Genomic DNA, 20,352 nt, shown 5'->3' with positions numbered 1-20,352 from the left:
ATCTCTACTCGTGTTCTTATCCAGTCACCATAGACTGATCTATCCCTAAAATAAACAAACACTCCAGACGGAAAGAACATCATAAATTCGCGGTCATACGGGAGGATGTGCCCATAATGCATATGACCTGGACGTTTTTATGAATATATGCATTCATTCACATTAGACTTGCCGCGTGGACGATCAAAGCTGACCGAATTTTCTAACAACTTAGGCCTACACTTCGTTCGAGTGGCTCAAGGAATGAAGATATTTCTGTCCAGATCTCTCTTGCTTTACCAAATATAATAATTTTGATAAGTATCATCATTAAGTTCATAAGTGATGTGGATGAAACGATCATGTTAACTTGTAAAAAAAAATAATGTGGATAGATTTTGGCTCATATCCAATAACAGCTACAAAATGCGCCTAATAGCTATTATCTGTCTGTATGTCCCAGTGTAAACTCGAGAACGAATTTTCATTAATTTTTTTATTGGAGGGTTCTACTAATATCTAACATACATTCGTATTTTGGTTATGTCGGATAATAATAAGAGGCTAATTGGCTCTATTCGCAAAGGTCAGAGTCGTGAAATACTCAAAGAGTCCATCAACTACGTGAAGATGGTTGGAGGTGCTGACGCTTCTGGGAATTATGAGAGCAGTTTAATGCAGCGCAAGTTAATGTGCAAATATTTAAATCGGCTTGAAGGTGGTTCAAGTTCCCTGCGATAAAGAGTACAATAGTACCTCTTCAACTTGGCTCCGCACTTAATTAAAACATGTGTAACATCATAACCAGTTTTACGACCATCGTAAAATTGGTCACATTGAGTCAAATTAAGATCGGCCTACAGAACCACTCTGGACGTTGCAATAGAGCTACTCCAGCTTCACATACGGGAGACCCTGGGTTAGTGTATCAATTCAGAGACCTGCTAAACTGACTGGTGGTTTTCGTCAGACATGATATTACGTTTACATTTTCCCTTTGCCTTGTAATAGATGAATCTTCCATGTGGGGCGCAAATTAAGGCCTATTACCTTCAGTAATTCTTAAAACAATGCAATATACTTTTTTACGAATTAACATGTTCGGATCGCGACCGGAAAAAATATTCTCATGGTTCGCATTTTTGTAGATAATTTTAGAATCTACAAGCATGTACCCATTAAAGTGACAATTGAGAAGGAAAACTGGATTGTAAAGTTGATACACGTCGTTAAATATGGTACTTAAAATTAAAAGCATTTCGGGCATAAATTCATGCTTATAGGATTAATATTTCATTTAATGAAAAATGCTCGAGTTTAGATTAATATGATTTATGACATTTGAGTTTAAAACACTGTATATAATGACAGTCGATGTCAGCACTCTGTAAATTGATGCTGGTTTCGACTTCACTCGAAAGTATTTTATTTCATTTTATGCAAATCTATATGGAGTCATGATATATGTTATATCTCGTGGCTAGAGTAATTCTTCATGGTTCATATAAAAGTTCGCGTTTGTAGAGCAATTATAATTATGAGCTTCTCAGTTTTGTTGCAAAAAAGTCGTTTCTGTCATGGAATGGGGGCGAATCTCTGCTCTTTGCAAAACAAACGGCTATCGTATATTCATTCATGATTTGGACGACCCAGACTCTGGGATGGGATGTAACAGGACGACAAAATCTCTTTGTGTGCGGTAGGCCTGTAACCCCAACTGAGGTCCGCACTCACATCAAAAGTGACACATCTTTAAAAAAAGTGTTCATTAAATTGCTGGATATAGCCTTGAGTTTTCAACTTAGATTTACGGCCCATTATCTCATTATTTACTTTATTGTTTTACAAAAGTCCGCCACTGATTCCTATCTTGAACCATATGATCGCTGTCCACAGCACCGCACCCCCGAATGTTTTTTCCCCACAAGATTGATTTTATTAGGTTTTCCGAGTTGTCTCTTCCCTTCAGACTTCCTAATCAAAATGTCGTGCTCATTGCTTTAAGAACAATGAGAACATTTTACACATAATAAATTATAAATTTATTTATTGGTAAGTATTATGTGTGGTACTGGTTTAGTATGATGCAGCATAATTTGATACGCTTTTCGTACATCATACTTAATGAATAATATTGTGGTCTGTGGTATTCTGGGTCTTGCAGCCGTATGTAATTATACACGGCTACCAATATTTCAGAGTAAGATCGGTAAAATTTACAAGATTACACTGCAGTACAACTCAAAAGACTACAATAAATATTTTTATTCTTTAAAACCTCTATATAAAATGAACACTACATATTACTAATATTGTAAGACTTGAGGTTTTCACAGCGGTGAGTATGAAGATTTCTGTCTTCTGGGCCCTGATGACGGAGGCAGTATGCCCTCTGAAACGCTGGTTAACATCGACCAGACTACACAGCGCAACAACCCAGAAGACAGAAATCTTCATACTCATCGCCCTGATGACGGAGGCAGTATGACCTCTGAAACGTTGGTAAACATCGACCAGACTACACAGCGCAACAACCCAGAAGACGGAAATCTTCATACTCTGATGACGGAGGCAGTATGCCCTCTGAAACGCTGGTTAACATCGACCAGACTACACAGCCCAACAACCCAGAAGACAGAAATCTTCATACTAAGAATCGCCCTGATGACGGAGGCAGTATGACCTCTGAAACGTTGGTAAACATCGACCAGACTACACAGCGCAACAACCCAGAAGACAGAAATCTTCATACTCATCGCCCTGATGACGGAGGCAGTATGCCCTCTGAAACGCTGGTTAACATCGACCAGACTACACAGCGCAACAACCCAGAAGACAGAAATCTTCATACTAAGAATCGCCCTGATGACGGAGGCAGTATGCCCTCTGAAACGCTGGTTAACATCGACCAGACTACACAGCGCAACAACCTAGAAGACAGAAATCTTCATACTTTAGTTTTATTACAAAACTTAGCCAGAATGGAAATATAGTTATTGCATGGACTAGGGCTGTAATTTTTTATCCTTTTCACTTCATACTATGAACCCGGTTAGCTCTGCCACTGAGAGGCGTTCGAATCTCTGCATTGTCACCACGCACGTTCACGTCGGGTGCAGCGACTACCAGGCCCCTATCGCGTGATTTCCAATACGTAATGTGGCTCTGGGGCACAGAAGCAACTTTACTTTACTGACTATCGCTTTATTGCCTAAAGCGCCACGCAGCGCGACGTAAGTGGGTCGGTCGGTCGGTCGGTCGGGTTTAAACCACTCTTGTTTCCACGTGTGGCATCAACGCTGGGCGAGCGTGATGAAATAACGCTACGAGGAGGGTGGTTCGTCTGTCTGTATGTATGTATGGTAATTTCCTGAGTGCATCGCGCTTCCAACACAGCATGACCAGCACTGTTACCCTCGTCTTGACGTATTTTTGCAGAATTTGTAAGGCATGTTATTGCTTGCGATACAGTTCATGTCCATTCTTTCCGTGGAATGTCAAACCAATGTTCAAAATCCAGTGACTTTCCTTATGGATTTTGTTGAGTTTTTACTGCAGTAACAAAATCAACTAACCTTGCGGAACAACACCCTCTTTCATAATTTCTTATAATCATTTTCAATTCAGACGTCTGTACGAAGGAAACTTGAAAGAGCAATTAAATACGAACTTCAGTGATATGGTAAGGGAAACGTAATTGCAAAAGTTACTTTCAAATTGCACAAAACTGGTGACAGAATCTTGTTAAGAATTGCGCAAGAAGGAAACAAGTTTTCGTTCGTTAAATTGCTACCACCAACAGAAATAAGGATATAAATTTCGTAACTGTGTTTAACAGAAGCTGAGGAAATAAGTATAAGCCACGTTAATTCTGGCGCTATTAAACTTGCAGTTGAAAATATTGAAAAATATTTCTTCCCACGAAGAGGCACTAGATCACAAAATGTGTCCATAATAAATTCCAAGCGACATCCACTATAAATAAGTTCAATATTATATTTAGCTATTTAAATCTGCAACTAATATGAACCATATCTGCGATAAATGAACGCAAAGGTCAACGAGGCATTCAGAAAGGAAAAAACGCTTCTGTAATTTCCAATGCTGTTCATTCCAGGAAACGAAGACGACCTGTAGTGGCTTAATGTTCTACAGAGGAACCTGCCAAAGCCCAGGCACTGCGTGAATGAACACACGAACAGAGACGGGTGATAAGGCACCCGGCGAAGTTAAAGTGCTGCACTATCTTGCATCCACTTAGTACGATGTGGATTTTCTAAACCTTATCACGAACATCTCCTCCTGCGGAATATTAATACACGGAGAAATCCACCTTGCGAATATATCCGAACAAAAAAGGAAGAGTTTAGAAGAAATGCCATCCCTTAAGTCTACAGAAAGTTTATACAAACAGCTTTCAATGGAGTATCAAAAGAACACAAGTTCAATAAGAAACAGGTTAAGAAGATTCTTGATTAAAATAAAAGTGCATGCGATGCATACTTAGACATAATAATAGGAGTGTAAAACCAACAGATTTGCAAGTGTCTGCGGGGTCTTGCCATGCTTAAATCTTCAGTCATTTGTTTTAAGGCAAACATTGCGTAACGCTTGTCGCGTACTTCAAGCTTATCCATATCACTCAAACCTGTTTAAGCACCAAGACATGAAGAAGCATGAGGACGTGGAGGTAAAGCTCTACGCATTCTTGACATCGGCATCGTATTACATTAAGCACGAAGTTTTATGCGTACACGAGAAAAGAAGTTTATGCAGGGAGAATACAAGGAACTGCTGGTCTCAGTATTTATCAGTGTGTTTACTGTTCTATCCGTTACTTCCTTGTCAGGATACGCACTGCAAAAAGCTTCACGGACAGCAACAAGCGACTGAGATGCGAAGTAATCTTCCAGAGCGAACGATGTTATTTTCATATATGCACCATATCCGTACCTGCGCAGCCTCTGGGCATCTGACGTGAGAAGCGGCCTAGCAACAAGGCGGTCTTAACTCGAGTGTCACGTGAGAGGCTGGGTTAGTCTATTACAAGGGGTTGGACTTGCTTATGATTTCATTTTCTTATCACAGTACGTGACTATTTTTTTTGGTTGCGTTTTCAAAATTATACATTCTGTGTATGAAGAACGTATATTATATCACGTTACACGTGGATAAAATATAAGCTGAATAGGCTATTTTAAGTGGCAAAGTGTGTACGTTACGTAGTGACTGTAATTCTTTCAGCCCTTTTTCTCCATCTTCTTCGTCCCTTCGTTCCTAGGCTCATGGAGTGGAGGAGTAACGTTCAGATTGCTTTCCGTCCAAGGGAAATGCATTGATCCGGCGGTTTTACAATCCAGCGCGGGATTATCCCCCTCCCCAGCCGTACTGATTTATTTTCTTCTGAGAATCTGTGAAACGCGTAAAGACACACGCGTACCATAATTCTGTCCGGGGCACAGTCAACCTACTACGCGGTTTTGGACAGGACACAGGAAAACAGCGGTAAAGATTATCATACGATTTCCGTACCTGATCATTGCAGTGTTACTGTTGTTAAATTTCAGCAACAAGTGCTGTTAAAATGAACAGACAAAAGTGGTATGCGACTCTTGATTTTATGAGTGAAAATTTGTGCTGTGTAATGGAATGAACAAAAAATTCCACAGGTACTTGGTGTTGCAACTGAAGGTGAGTATATACTACCAGACACGGAAAGTCCATATCGACAGAACGCACGAAGAGTGAGTCACAGTATAACGCGAAACAATAAACAGCCCTGAACTGTACAAACAGTAAGAACAAGGAGATGCTGAAAATTTGATTTTGAAACCGGTAAGTCACGAAGCTGAAAACCCGAGATGACATCAAAAGAAAGAAGATAATCTTCACTTCATCCCGTACTGCAGAAACTGCCACGTGTTCGTTTCCGACCATCCTACAAGCCGAAGCAGTTACCAAGCCACAGAGTGCACATCGAACACACGTGCCATTAGACAAAATTAGGAATGAGCATGGCAGTTAATTGTTCGTTGGGGGTTTCGCCTTGTCTCATGTTAGTTTTCTTCTCTGTAATTTTCGACCCTTGAAACAGCAGAAATTTAATTTGTCTCAAAGTCGATTCGCCCACTTTATCCCTAATCCGCCTCACACCAATTCTCTTCACTCCCATGAAGAAAGACTGTTAATTAAACCCAATATCCTCCAGTAAGCCTATTACAAGAGCGATCCGTGTAACCCGTGACCAAAGCAAATCCCACTCATGGCACATGACTTCCTGTGGAACCTAAAAGTGGACCTACTTATTGACGTGCTGAATAGAGAACGTATTTTATTACCTAGCAGGACGATTTTATGGCAACGTCCTGCTAGACTTGTACTCGTGAGTTACCCGTTTTATGTATCGGCCCGGATCACCGGTTGGCCTTACTGATATTTCACGCCTTCTGCTGGAATAATATTTCATTAAACTATGTCACGACCACTTCCACCTAAATTTTTGATGCAGTATAACCTCTGCAGTTAAAACTCAGGTTAATTATCTGCCATCACGAACACAAACACGACAGGGGAAGGTGGACAGACAGACCTATACGTATTATATATGCGGTTTGTAATTGGGGCTACTAAAAGTTCGTAATTGAGGGCGATTTCTGTATATTTTTATATCTGTGTGCAGTGTTATAGTGCCTAATTATATACTTTATTGAAGCAGAAATGTAATTTTTTCAAAGAGCAATGATACCAGCTCATGTAACAGTCTTCGGAGACTATAATGATATTACTTCACCGTTTCTAATAACTAAATGGAACGGGTGCAATAAAATCGTGTACGTCCTGTTTTAAAATCCATCTAATTTCAGCTGAGCATCGATTACAGTGAAACTCATGAAGCTTCCTGCTAGCAACAGAACGGCGGTGCACCTGCAGCTACGCGCTCAGACTTCACGCCTCACAGTACTGTCAGAGAAGTTGCCGATGCAACACGGCGAACTCTTAAAAAACAAAACTTGGAAAACAGTGTCGTCATCAGTTTCATACCCAAACGACTAGACACAAGGAAATACGTTAAGAAGTGGTGGATTACAGAAGAATAATCTGTTACGTAATGATGTACCACAATCACGAAAATATTCGGACACATTTAGACCACTGTTGTCTCGGGTTGTGTGAACTTGAGCGCATCGAGTATAACAACTTAAGGCTATATTTCGTTACGTGCGTACTTATTTCTGTAACAGTTAACGGGGAACCACCCGTTCTACCGAGTCTTGTGACAAAACCGTGATGTCGTCATCGAAAGTTACGTTCATTCCACCGCTTACCTCACACGGTTCTCGTTAGTCACGGAGCCAGTTAAATTTACTACGCTGCGCTGGCAACATTGAAAAGTCCGAGTCACTGATCAACACAATTTGAACGATTTGGCTACACAACCGTTCTAATGGCGTTTACGTTACCTTCATCAAAGTGTTTCCAAAGAAATGCAACGTGGTGGATGGGCTACGCCACACTTGGATGCCACTTGGTCGATGGAGATCAGTAACACGTGGCATCCAACTTCTGCCTCACTCTAACAAAAGCGGGATCGATGTACAGCTTGTGGTGAAGGGTGTAGCTAACAAACACACTCACTAACTAACTAACAAATACAGAAGACGCCAGATGGACACTACTCTGCACTCATTGTTCGCAGCGCCTGATTCCTGCAACAGACAACAACGGAGTCCGCTCCCAAAATGATCATGCACGATCACGATCACGATCGCGATCGCGTCACAGAACAAGTCTCTACATCTCATTAGCCAACGTTCCGGTAAGTAACATTGCGAACCAGGTGGCTGAAATTACACTTAATTGGCAATGCCACGTTACTGCAATATACTGTCGTAATTATATCAAAATAAGTAATCAATCACAGTAAACACTTTTAAATACCTGACAGTTGCTTAATTGATGGATTACATGACAAATTCCCTAGACATAAATCATGTAATCATGGATGTAATTAACACTAATGTATACGGAATGAAAGCAGATGAATATCCGTTATCGCCCGGGTGTTCCTTAAAATTGTTCTTCTTCGTTTCATCGTGAATGCACTCAAGCCTTTTCGGACTTCACACACTCGTTTTATCTTTCCCGAGGTCTTTCTCTTGGTCTCGACATCCTTTGGTTTTGTACTGTGCAGGCTGTTTGGGTATCCTGTCGTCTGTCGTTCTATCCAAATGGGTTTTCCAACTTTCTGTGTTCATCTATTTTATTTTGTATCGACTGCATTTTCAAGTATTTTCTGATATGTCCAGTCTTAATATAGTATAGTCTACTACAGTCCTTAATCGTTCTTAAGTGTGTCAATCGCATTTCATTTATGTCTCTTGCTTAAATTGTCCAAGATTCGCTTTCACACAGAAAAATTGGTCCTGCTACTTATTACAAAATTCAGTTGCGTTTCCTTCTATATTTCATTCTTTAATGTTCTTCTTCAGGCACCATACATTCTGTCATCCTAAAAACCATCGCCTTTGTCAGTCAGGCTACCTGGCCTCCTGGCTGAGATTTGAAGCCGGAACCTCCCAGATAAGAAGCAGGAGTACCAATCACTAGACGGAGATGTTAATTAATTTTTATATTGTCAAAGCCCCTCCGCAAAATGTAACAGCTTTGAAACTGCCGTCTCTCTTCCGTCAAAGTTGTCTGTCCACACGTTCCGAAACACTGTAGAGAACGTTGGGTTCACTGTCTTGTCGTCAAGTCAGGGAATATGCCCTATCTTTTATATATTCTTGCGCGTTGTATAGCGATAGTGCATTATTTGTAAGCCCTTTGTCCCAATGTCCATTCGCCTGCTTCATTTTCAAAACTACTAGAACTGTAATAAATTAAAACCAAGACCACAGAGCAATTCATGTTCCCAAAGAACGCAGTTGGAAAACGTGTGTGGGCTAAGTCCAATGGAGTATACATTTGCACTGTTATTTTTATTCGAAATGTTTTCTTTATCCATAAAAAGATAGATTAATCATCGTGGATGTACATGTGGGTATTTCCCAGGTGTATTTGCATCAGTGTACGACCGTGATCGCTCCCGAGAAGTGCTCGATTGATCATACCGAAAGTTTCGTTCTCGCCCGTCTTCCTGTCGCAGTCAAACACAGCGATTGACGTAGCATGCAGTACACTCCTTACGTGAGACGGTACATGGACTTCTAAGCGACGTAACTTCTAAGCGACGTAACTTCTAAACCACGCAACTTTTACGTGACACTTCAAACGTCACTTTCATTTCTTAACACACTGACGTATGAAAATGTCGTTCATTACTACAGATCAGATTTCATAAGTTATTTCTACTTTCATCACACGTTATCAGTTTGACGTGCGTTTGTGCAAAACAGTGGCTGTCATTCAGTTCACCTTCCACCTGGTCGCGTGTTAAATCCTAAACGAATGCGTGAGTTTGGATGGAATTTCTTATGCTAGTCACTTGGAAGACCGAGAAGGAGAAAGAAAGCTAACATTAAAATTATCTGCAAAGTATGAGGAGAAGACGGCAGAAAAATCCTAGTTCACTAGGATGCAAGAAACGACCAAAAGGCTATAAACCACTCGCTATGATGATGATGATGATGATGATGATGATAATAATAATAAGGATGAGAAGGAGATGAGAAATGCATATAAAACTGCGGTCGGAAAAACTGAAAAGTAACTTATGGGACATGGGTATAGATGGAAGAAAGTTAAAATGATGTGTATGTATGGATTGGGTTCAAATGGCTCAGGATATGATCCAATGACCTGCTCTGTAGAACATGGTGATGAATCCTAGTATATCTCATAAAAGCGAGGAATTGCTTCATTGCTATATTTGGTGCTGAGGTGCTTAAATTCAGCTATTGCCAGATATTCGGATAGAGAGATCATTCCTGCAAATAACAGTTACTACCTAATAATAAAGATTCGCCATCATAAGGAACAAATCTAGCCACGAACAGTGCCCAAAGTGGATCGCCATTTGCATATGACAAGGCGAAATTAACGGAAAAGTAACTGTGCTCAAAAAGGGACGCCCCCCGAAAGTTAGAGTTCTTTACTAACAGGAAGTGGCCTCTCGAAGGGCAGGTACGCAACGAGAAACGGAAATTTCCGTATCGATATATACCGACCATCATTTGTTAAAAGAATTTATATTTAAACAATTTTTTCCGTGTGGAGGATCACGATGTCCCATCTGGTAGTAAAAGTGCGAGGTGTTAAGCAATTGGAAATTCGAAGGAAACCGAGAATCAGTAATGTCATTTGTTTATTTGACAGACGCGCCAAAGCAGCGGACTGCAGCAGAGTGGTAGTACCAGTAGCACCAGCAGCAGTAGCAGTCACCACAGAACTACTCCGCAGACCGCCACCTCTGCGGCCGATCACACCAAGAGGAACGGCGTGCCAGAGGGTCACAAGCACGTCTCAAAGTCCCAGATGAAAGGTACGAAACAAACGAATGTACCTTTCAGCGTTCGAAGTAAACGCATAACTCATAAATTAAGACCGCGACAGTAAATATTAACTTTGGCAAAAATCATGACTGCGCCCGCAACCGTGAATTAGACTAGAAGTAGCAAACTATTTTCCACACCAAGGAAAGAGACGATTCAGAAGCAGTAACTTATTTCGGATATGAAGAAAACGTGCTGTTGCTACGTCCTTATCTGACGTTATCATACCACAGCCTAAGTTTAATACGCGCCATATTCAGCTCTCAGTGTAGCGACTGGGGCTAGATGCTCGACGGAGGCAAAGATGTTTCGCTCTTCCACAATGACCACACTGGATCTAGTTTCCTGCCTAAAGAGTGTCGAGGGTAAAGCGGCCAGAGAGTGCAGCAGTAACGATAAGCAATTCAAAGAATACAGTAATTTTACAATTTGATTTCCGGACGGTTCATCTGTTCCACATTTTCCAAAGATTTATTAACAGTCTCCTGTGTCTAACATAATTTGTTCCTGCATTATGATGAAGAGACATGAGCATAATTACATTTTCCTTGCGTTTATTTATATCAAGCATCTAATACAGTTTCTGTGGTTTTATTTACAACGTTTATGTTTTAGTCGAACAAACAAACGCCATTAGCTTACATCACGCTTTCATTAACTGACATGACATAAACTTGACTTCGAATTTTCCATTTTATTTACACATTTGTTATCGACCTATAAATCCCGTCTGACTTCCAGGGTTATAAAAAATATTTCGACAGATGGAACTCTTTGACTCTCTTATCGCAAGGACGAATGCTACTCCTAATGGACTCAACCCACAACATTTACGTCAGGAACCTTTATTTACATGTGTGATGCGAGAATCCATATCTAAGATAAATTTTCGGTAGTTATTGAATGTGAATTGAAAGGTGCCGAAGGCCGGAAGTTTATAAAATTTATGAAGTCCGATATTGGACCAATACGAATCAAAATTAAATTCGGCCGACAACTTTTATTGCAGACGCCGAACACCACATTTATGGGATCTTAATATGCTGGCGGACAAAAACGATGAAAGTCAGAAATGCAGCCAGGACCTTGAATCAAATCCCTACGGAGACCGTCCTGAATTTTTTCTTTCTTTCTCGAAGCAAATGCCGTGGCAGCATCTGCAAACAGGTAGAAGGTTCGCGTTCGTAGTTCAGAGAGCAGAGCGGACGAGTGAGAAATCCTGTTTCCGAACGGACCGAAAAGAACATTGCAGCATACGAATGTTGTTTCTCAGTTAATCCTCTTTCTTTTCTTGCAGAGTTCCGTGAGGCATTCAGACTGTTCGACAAGGATGGTGATGGCAGCATCACTCAGGAGGAGCTGGGTCGCGTCATGCGAAGTCTGGGGCAATTCGCCCGTGAGGAAGAGCTCCAGCAGATGTTACACGAGGTAGACATAGACGGTACGTGTCCGCGAGCACACAGATATTGCCGACATTCCTACCAAGAATCCATTATCCGAGCAACATTCCTCAACGTCACTTACACGAGTCAACCAGTCAATAACACATAAAAGACGTATCAGGAAACAACTCTATTCCAGCAATTGCAATGTATTTAAAATGGTCTTTGAAATCACATATGTTCCCAAGTGTGGTCACATACTTATCCACCCATGACAGCAGCAACAGAAAATGAAATTGCTAAGAACTGCTAGTTCACTAGTGCATTCATGGTTAAGAATGTGTGGAGGCCATAAAACTGTGTACTGGAGTTAGTTATATGTAGGCGGCTGTGTGTTTCAGGTGATGGCAATGTGAGTTTTGAAGAATTTGTTGAGATTGTGTCAAACATGGGGGCAGCCACCGACCGGACTGCTGATCAGGAAGAGAAAGAGCTCCGGGATGCATTTAGGGTAAGTGCTTATTGTTCACTAAGATGTATTCATTTGAAGATTTCTGTCTTCTGGGTTGTTGCGCCGTGTAGTCTGGTCGATGCTAACCAACGTTTCAGAGGCGATGACCTCTGAAACGTCGGTAAACTCCTACCAGACTACATGGCACAACAACCCAGAAGACAGCCAACTTCAGACTCACTGCAGTGAAAACATGAAATCCTACAAGTTAGTAACACTTTTAATAAGATTCCATGAAGGTTTAAATTAATTAATTTTTAACTTGGCAGCCCGCAAGTCAAGAAAGGGAGAACGTGGTGTCTTGTTTATTTAAAAGGCTGAGAATGCCTTAATTAAATCCTCAACTAATACCGTTACAAGAATCCAGTGAACCTACATAAAGAGCAGACATACTAAAATAAAAATAAACTCATCTTCCACTTGAATAACTGCAGACAAATATATGCAAAAGGAATTTTCCATGAACTTATGTACTGAAACCTGAAATGCGTTCATGCTTCCTGAAACATTTTACAATGACAGAAAAATTAACCCACATTGATTTGACATGGTGCAGGTGTTTGATAAACACAACCGAGGTTACATCAGCGCCTCAGACCTCAGAGCTGTGCTGCAGTGTCTTGGTGAAGACCTCTCAGAGGAGGAAAGTAAGTGAATTTATAAATACATGCAGCACCCTATGCCTTTTACAATTTGGTATAAAACTTAACATTAAATTTCTATCAACACTTCTATATATTGTAAAATTCAGTAATTCTTGTCTTTAGTCACAGTATTACAAAGATTTGACCTGTGATGCCTTAGAGTTACACATTAGCTATATGGTTTACAAGGAACTTCTGTTTTCTTTCCTCAGTTGAAGATATGATCAAAGAAGTTGATGTTGATGGAGATGGTCGCATCGACTTTTATGGTGAGAATGAGCATTTCCATTAATAAATTTAATGTAGTCCGCAAGTCCAAACATAACTGTGATTATATGTAACATCAAAGTTTTGAGTGACTTCATGCAAAATTCATGGTGGATAAAGTCACACTGATGTTTAATTTTTCTCAAAGTTCTTTAGTTTTCCCCTGTTAATCGTCATTTCACCACTGATTCACACTCATACTCATCTCGAGAGAATGTGTGAACGCAATGACCAAGCAGTAAACAATATTATACCCTCAATCATGGTTAAGCTCATTTGGCTAATTTCAGAGACAAGGTAGTTAATCAGTCAACTACCACCTATAATTTACATGAAGCCAGATCAAACATTTTTTTAAAGGTATAAACTATGGACATCATTAACATCCACACATTCTTTAAATACCACGTACTTTTAAATTTTAACACACGAGAATAGGGGATTTGAAACCTGTATTACAGGGCTGCCAGCCAGACTTTAATTTGGGGTTTACAGCTTAGAGGTATGTGGGTGTGATGCATGATGAGATAAACTGCGCGTTACATCACAAACCAGTCACAAATGTTAATTAAGTACAAGAATAGTTAGTTCAGACAACATGCAGTGTGATTAGGTTTTCAATGCTGTACTGGTATCCACAGTAAATGAACATAACAGCCAGAGAGATATGCAAAACATAAAAAACTCACCTTGTTACAGAATTTGTCCATGCTTTGGGAGAGCCAGGGGAAGAAGAGGAGTTGGATGAAGACGAGGACGACAGGGATGAAGCTGGAGTAGTACATCAGTGAAAAACATCTTCGTAAACAAAGCCACAACCTGGAGACAAGACACTTCATTCTTACTGTGAAATTATGTGGCAGTCTTTAAATATTCTCTTTGCTTTATTCTCACATGTTACATAATTTATGTCTTCTTCCATATTGTACCATAACTTTAAAAATTTTCCAAGTTAAACTTCAATGAGTGAATTCATACAACTGACTGAAGAAATATTAAGAAAAAATATTTTTAAAAGTATCACTTGTTCAAAAATTGAATTACATCTCCTATGTTTGTATGAAATTCATATTCCCTGTTACACCAAACACAAGTTACCAACGTCCATATTGCACTTGAACACAGTACTACTGTTGAGTATTATATGTGAATTGAGCTTCAGCTGATCAAGCAATGTGTACTTAAATATATAAAAAAATGTGCCAACATTTTTCTAATGTAAGCATATGTATGATGCCATTACTAATTATCAGATTAACATATTGATAAATGTATATTTGTGATTGTGTGCTGAATAAATAAAACTATAAAGCAACTAGATACTTTATCTCTTAAAATAAGGTTCATTTGAAATTAGAGACTTATGTTATGATATAAATATATCTTAGAACAGTTAGTGAACTAAATTTTGTAGAAGTGGTAGAGATATGTGTCAACATTTCAAGGGTTACCTTTCTTACATAAGCACACGGACAGTGTCCAAAAGTAACATTCTTGTCTTCACAAAAAAGGTTTAATTTTGTCAACACATCTTGTTCTATGTCTAAAACTGGAATCCAGGTAAGAGATCTGAGTTAAATTTGGGAGTACTAGACCACCATCTCCATCAAGTGTCAAGGTTATGAAGCTTTAACCCCACTCTCCTTATACACCTTCATGATGTGGTGTTCAAACACAGAGGCATATCTTTACCTTTTTATTGTTGTAATGAGAATAAATACGAAGCAACTAAGCTCTTCTACACAGATATCATTAAACCTTCATCATACACACGAATGTAATGCATGAAATAAATTAGCACATCACCCAAATTCTCAGATTACATACATGTATTTTTTTTTTATTTTAAAAAATACACATAATTTTGATTATACACAATTTATAAGCACTGAAGGCATAAATGTATTTGTGTGTAATATCCAAAAGTCAATATAACACACATATAAATTTCAGTTTCAAACCCAAACATTCACAACTTAAATATGCTGAATCACAAGCCTCAAACACAAATTAAAACAAAAGCATTCTTCTAATAAATGTATTATGGCACAATGGCAAGTATCTGCAGTAATTATCAAAGTATAATGATACAAAAAATATGCTGATAAATACAAGTCTGATTGTTATGGCACTTCTTAGATACCATACATCTTTATACCTGTGAAAAGAAAAATACAAAAATGCACCCTAAATAACAGAATTATTCTTAAACTAATAACATTATTCTGCTGAATACTTTTGCCTTATGTACAATCGTTCACTACAATCCAGAATCCTCAGTTCTTAATACTATTTGTCAACTAATATTACCCTTTGGCAAACAATTCAAGGATGAAATTTTATGCAGATGTCAGTTGGTCAGGTGATAAGTGAAGTGCAGTATTTTCTGTCTGGTTTACAGAGAACAGTTAAGTTTCAACATTTCGGAAACAAAAACATGCGACAGCCAAACTATAGTTCATGAGCCACATATAGCTATTCTTCTATCATGTCCCACTTTACTTTACGTATTTATGAAAAAGTGAAACACTTCTATACACACTTTTCATCATGATCATGTCTATATAACTGTATGTCTTGCATTCACTGACTGACTATCTCTGCTAAACATTTAAACTGATATGTGATGATTTACTTATAATTTCATAAACTGTGACACATTCTAAGCTTCAAAACATGGAATTATGTGTTTCCATAGGATAAGAGATCAAATAAATGTTCCATGCATTTGAGTAACTTTAAAAACATTATCTTGTCTAATGAATGCCTATGCTATATATCCAAAGTAGGGCCACCTCAAATTTGATACTGACCTTGCTGATTGGTGTGGGGATGTACTTATTGTTTTTAATTTGTGCTGTGCCTCAAAAGTTAAGTGGTAGTATTTTCTTTCCTTATATTCTTGTTAACTGTCAGTTTTCTTCCACAATACTTTATAACTATGGTATGTACCTGAAGTGACTAATAATGTACCATAACATACACCAAATTATCATAGTTCATGTAATGACCATGTATAATTTTGAGACATCATCTTTTCATATTACACTACTGTACTGTCCTTAAAACAAATTATTTGATCATTCATCAAGTGTATGTCCATAAAAGACATTAACTTTAAAACTTGTTCTTTGAGGACTGCATGCACATTTTTAAGGAGACACACGCTGCCAACTTGCCCAACTCTGTATGACCCTGTTTTATAGAGCTGCAATAAACTTCCTGCCATTGAAGCTTGTCAGTGATAATATTCAAACACGCAAAGACGCATACAACTGACATTCAACTTTCACATCCAGTTTATGTTGAGCCTTCAGGACCCTGAGCACTCCCAAAACAGATGTTTCAATGTATGATAGATCAACTTGAAGTGATGACATCTGGTGGCATGTGACCAGTGTCACCAAGTGCACGAAGGATAACACGCCCACTTGGCATCACACTGATCCATGTGATGCTAGCATGATGCAGCGAGAGTCGGAGCCAAGCTTCAGGTGGGAACTGCAAGGCCCTGTATCTCACCCACAGTACAGTGTTATTTCACCAACAAATAAATTAAGTGGGATTTTAACCAAAAAGACATGACATTATTCTCAATTTATGCAAGTCTAATTAAACATGACCATATGACCAAAGACAACTGAAGAAAATCATTTTAATTGATGCAACTTGTTGTTTCTATAGTTCAACACTACAGAATTACACTTATAACGATACCTTATTAAATGAGCAGCCACATTAATTCAGAGCAAAAGACCAATATTTAGGTGACAGAGATGGTCTCTAAAATCTGAAAATTTTGCAGCTGATAGCCTGAGAAGTTCTCATCACTTCTAGTCATCACAGAAGCTTCAAACTGTATATGTATAATACGCAATACTAAAAGCCACCAATTTAGTAACATATAACTTCAATGTAAGTGAATGCATATATATGTCACATGAATGAATGGCATTTACATCTATTGGATTTTGTTGTACTTTAAATTATAATACAGTAAAATATCATTATAAAAAATTGCATTTTACTTTGAAAACATACCAGTTAAAACAAAAATTGTTAGAATTAAATGTATGGTGCTTAGTGCAAAATGTGTCTAAAATGTTTCAAATTATATTATCATAAAAAAACATTGTTTCTGTACAAGAGTAAGATACCTTCTTACCCCTTAAAAAGTAAATAATTTTCTTCTAATGAGACACAAAATTGCAGTCCGATATACAATTTATCAAAGTCAAAGGTATCTGAATTGGTATTACTTTTCATATGTATCACACACAAACATTTTTTCCTATCCCTTTCACATGACTTGCTTTCTTATGTATAACATGAGAAATGTTTTTGTTACAACTTCCATCAACTATATTATATTTGTGTAACAGCAATGTAACCATAATTATGCAGCAAAATTCAACTTATATTCACTAATGCAAACAATTTAATTAATTTAATTTATTAATAACTTAAAACATTATAATATGTTTACATAAGGAACAGGATTGAAAATGGAAGATGTTCTGAAAAACTGAAATATTCATCAATCTAACATTCATTCTATTGACAGGTTACTATATCATAATATTTCCATCACTCACCTGCAGACAAAGTAACGTATGACATTGGCATGGCAAACCAGTATATCATAACTGTCCCTTTCCTGAGATTTCTCAGCTCGGTAGAAATATTTTCTGAATGCAGCCTCAATTCGTGCACCATCCTGGTAAAACTGCTGAAAAATACATTTAAAAATCTCGTAATGATATATATTATAATCATCAAAATCAAACCTAAACTTAACAATTTGCCATAAATTGCATGCATTATCCTGCATTAATTGCAAAAACATCAAACAATATAAAACACAATGAAAGTCTTACACAAGGTTCTGGTTTCCAGGAACCAATAGGGGGCTCTGGTGGTATGGGTGATCCTTCCTCCAATAAACAACAATCAGAGACAGGGATAGCAGGCAGTGAGCTCAGAATTATCTGTGCAGTCTCATTTGCTCTTGTCATAGTTGATCTGACTAATCTTGTATATGGCATGGAAAGTTCCTGTAATCGTAGACCCGTAAGTTTTGCCTGTTTCCTACCTGCAAATAAAAATACAGTTAAAGTATATCACAGTAAATTCTGTCTAAATTTGATCCCACCATACCAGAAAACTTCTCTGATCCCAAGAACAGAGAGAGGAAAACAACATGAAATTGCCTTTGATAAATGACAGCTGTTGAATGTATGCAGTAACTGAAAAGGAAAACAATAATATAACTGGATTCAGTATAAATTTCTATTCACATAATTTATTCCATACTGCGTCCAACCATCAACTATACATGAGTAGAATATTCTAAAGAACTAGCAGAAAAAAGGAAAAGAATGGAAGGAAGCAAGAAAGAGAAGAAACAAAACTTACGCTTGAATTACTGACTTGTAACTTGGATAATATATGTATGTGGTATGTAATTAGCAATATTTTTAGCAGTACATATCTACATTAAACAGAAAGATGTTTAGGTCTCTTTAATTTATATTTTAAGCAGCATTTATTGTACTAACACATACATTTTATAAAAAAACATTACATTGTGCATTAAATGGAATCCATACTGTATGTCTGCTATAAAACAGGTCCAAGTCTTCCACCAGACCTGACAGTTCTGACCAATGGTTGCCCAGCAACAAGAAGTCAAAGCTGTGGACTTCTTTCTTTACTTACATACCTTTTGATCACTGTTTAGATATTCTAGTACAAACATTACTGGCATGAGCATAGTTCTCTGGTTACTAGTGATAATGAACCTATTTATAGTAAGACATTCTGTAAACAGCATGTGTACCAAGGTCTGTTAAAATACGCTCTTCATCTGATTTCCCAGACATGTTATACTGGCCATGCCGAATCAGCAAAAGATGTCTCACTGCTTTTGGTTTGACTCTCTCTACAGCTTCATTGTATCTGTTATCATCACTTCCACCTTTTGATGGCTTTACAAGACTTGTTGGATCTCTCCTGTGAACAAAATTATGTTCTATGCAGTAGTTATCAATTTTGGGTAACAAGGTAACTAATGGGACATATTACTTTGCCAGATCACTCAGTTGGTAAAACTACAGCATCAAAGAGCAATGTACACCATAAAAAGGCTAGATTTTTTACATAAAATAAAACTACTCTTTGTCATGTAATAAGATCAATCCTGTTAATTTTCATCTTGAAGCTTCAAACACAATATTATGGTTAACTATTTTGTTTTAAATGAAAAAATACAAGCTATAATAAAATTTACACACAGACTGAATGTCAAATGACATGCACTCCATAATTTTACACATGGCTTGCAAAGAATTAATATGTTCTGCTTTCAGTAACTGCCAGTATTATTAAAGTTTAACAACATTTCAAAGGTAATTGCTGCCTCCATCATCAGGCTGATGATGGGGGGGCAGCAAGCACCTCTATATCGTCAGTAAACTTCTATCAGACTAAACAGTGCTACAACCCTGAAGACAGCCATCTTCATACCTGCTGCTGTAAGAACCTGAAATACTATTTAATAATTGTTGTGTTCACAAAAGCCTAACTGGAGCCTAACTTAGGCCAAATGAATCCAATGCACAACCTCATTTCCTAATTCTTTAAGATAAACTTTACTATTAACCTTATCACCTATGCCTTAGTATAACGAAATTTATGGCTTGATAATTAATGCATTTGTTAATAAAGCACTTCATAAGTAATTTTAAAATTATTCAATCGCTGTAATTAACATTATTTAAATTGAAAGTTAATGCAATTTTTCTGTTCCCTTTCTTCTGCACATGAAACTGCCCCTAACCTAACTTACTTGTCCCAATTTGAATCCCACTCGCAAGTAGGAGTGTAATTTGTAGTCCACGATGCAAAAGCTCGCTTTCTATCGCTATGAAAGCTGTAATAAAGAGTAAGTGCACCACCGCATGCTCCTAATCCTGCTAAAACAAATTTTTGAAACTTTGTGAACCCATTCATGATGTTTGTTTATACAACTAAATCCACTGTAATAACTTCCGGTTCACTATGCGAACTACGCATAA

General features: G+C 38.1%; 2 protein-coding genes across 4 annotated transcripts in view; one reads left to right on the top strand and one right to left on the bottom strand.

Moving 5' to 3' along the window:
• Positions 1-14,591, top strand: part of LOC110832733 (neo-calmodulin) — a 27,858-nt gene extending 13,267 nt beyond the window's left edge. Inside the window, exons 2-8 of one of the 2 annotated variants that reach the window (XM_022070000.2) lie at positions 7,676-7,795; positions 10,297-10,462; positions 11,770-11,913; positions 12,256-12,365; positions 12,922-13,012; positions 13,222-13,278; positions 13,976-14,591. In XM_022070000.2, the coding sequence (XP_021925692.1) occupies positions 7,676-7,795; positions 10,297-10,462; positions 11,770-11,913; positions 12,256-12,365; positions 12,922-13,012; positions 13,222-13,278; positions 13,976-14,067 (780 nt within the window). In that variant the 3' untranslated portion in view covers positions 14,068-14,591. The remainder of the gene's footprint in view (positions 1-7,675; positions 7,796-10,296; positions 10,463-11,769; positions 11,914-12,255; positions 12,366-12,921; positions 13,013-13,221; positions 13,279-13,975) is intronic. The other variant, XM_022070001.2, reaches the window with a different exon arrangement.
• LOC110832732 (serine/threonine-protein phosphatase Pgam5, mitochondrial) lies at positions 13,975-20,352 on the bottom strand. 2 transcript variants are annotated; one of them, XM_022069998.2, is made up of 5 exons: positions 20,124-20,352; positions 19,116-19,288; positions 18,154-18,368; positions 17,872-18,005; positions 13,975-16,787 (listed from the first exon to the last, which is right to left on the bottom strand). In XM_022069998.2, the coding sequence occupies exons 1-5, from the start codon at positions 20,285-20,287 to the stop codon at positions 16,637-16,639; spliced, it is 837 nt and encodes a 278-aa protein (XP_021925690.1). In that variant the 5' UTR covers positions 20,288-20,352; the 3' UTR covers positions 13,975-16,636. The 2 variants fall into 2 exon arrangements, with proteins under 2 accessions (XP_021925690.1, XP_021925691.1); XM_022069999.2 differs by having other exon boundaries at positions 17,872-18,002.

The sequence above is a fragment of the Zootermopsis nevadensis genome, unplaced genomic scaffold (assembly GCF_977971745.1).
Source record: "Zootermopsis nevadensis isolate Lab colony 2312 unplaced genomic scaffold, Znev_1.0 Znev_ptg000027l, whole genome shotgun sequence".
NCBI lineage: Eukaryota > Metazoa > Arthropoda > Insecta > Blattodea > Termopsidae > Zootermopsis > Zootermopsis nevadensis.
The sequence above is the reverse complement of the archived record's forward strand: the minus strand, read 5'-3'. Positions and strand labels throughout refer to the sequence as shown.

Bases quoted from the DNA above. Each gene is read 5' to 3' on its own strand.
- LOC110832732 (XM_022069998.2), bottom strand. From the start codon at position 20,287: ATGAATGGGTTCACAAAGTTTCAAAAATTTGTTTTAGCAGGATTAGGA. The intron at 18,369-19,115 runs GTACACATGCTG...TTTTATTTGCAG, and splicing joins GCGTATTTTAACAGACCTTG to GTAGGAAACAGGCAAAACTT. The intron at 18,006-18,153 runs GTAAGACTTTCA...TGTATTTTTCAG, and splicing joins CCTGGAAACCAGAACCTTGT to CAGTTTTACCAGGATGGTGC.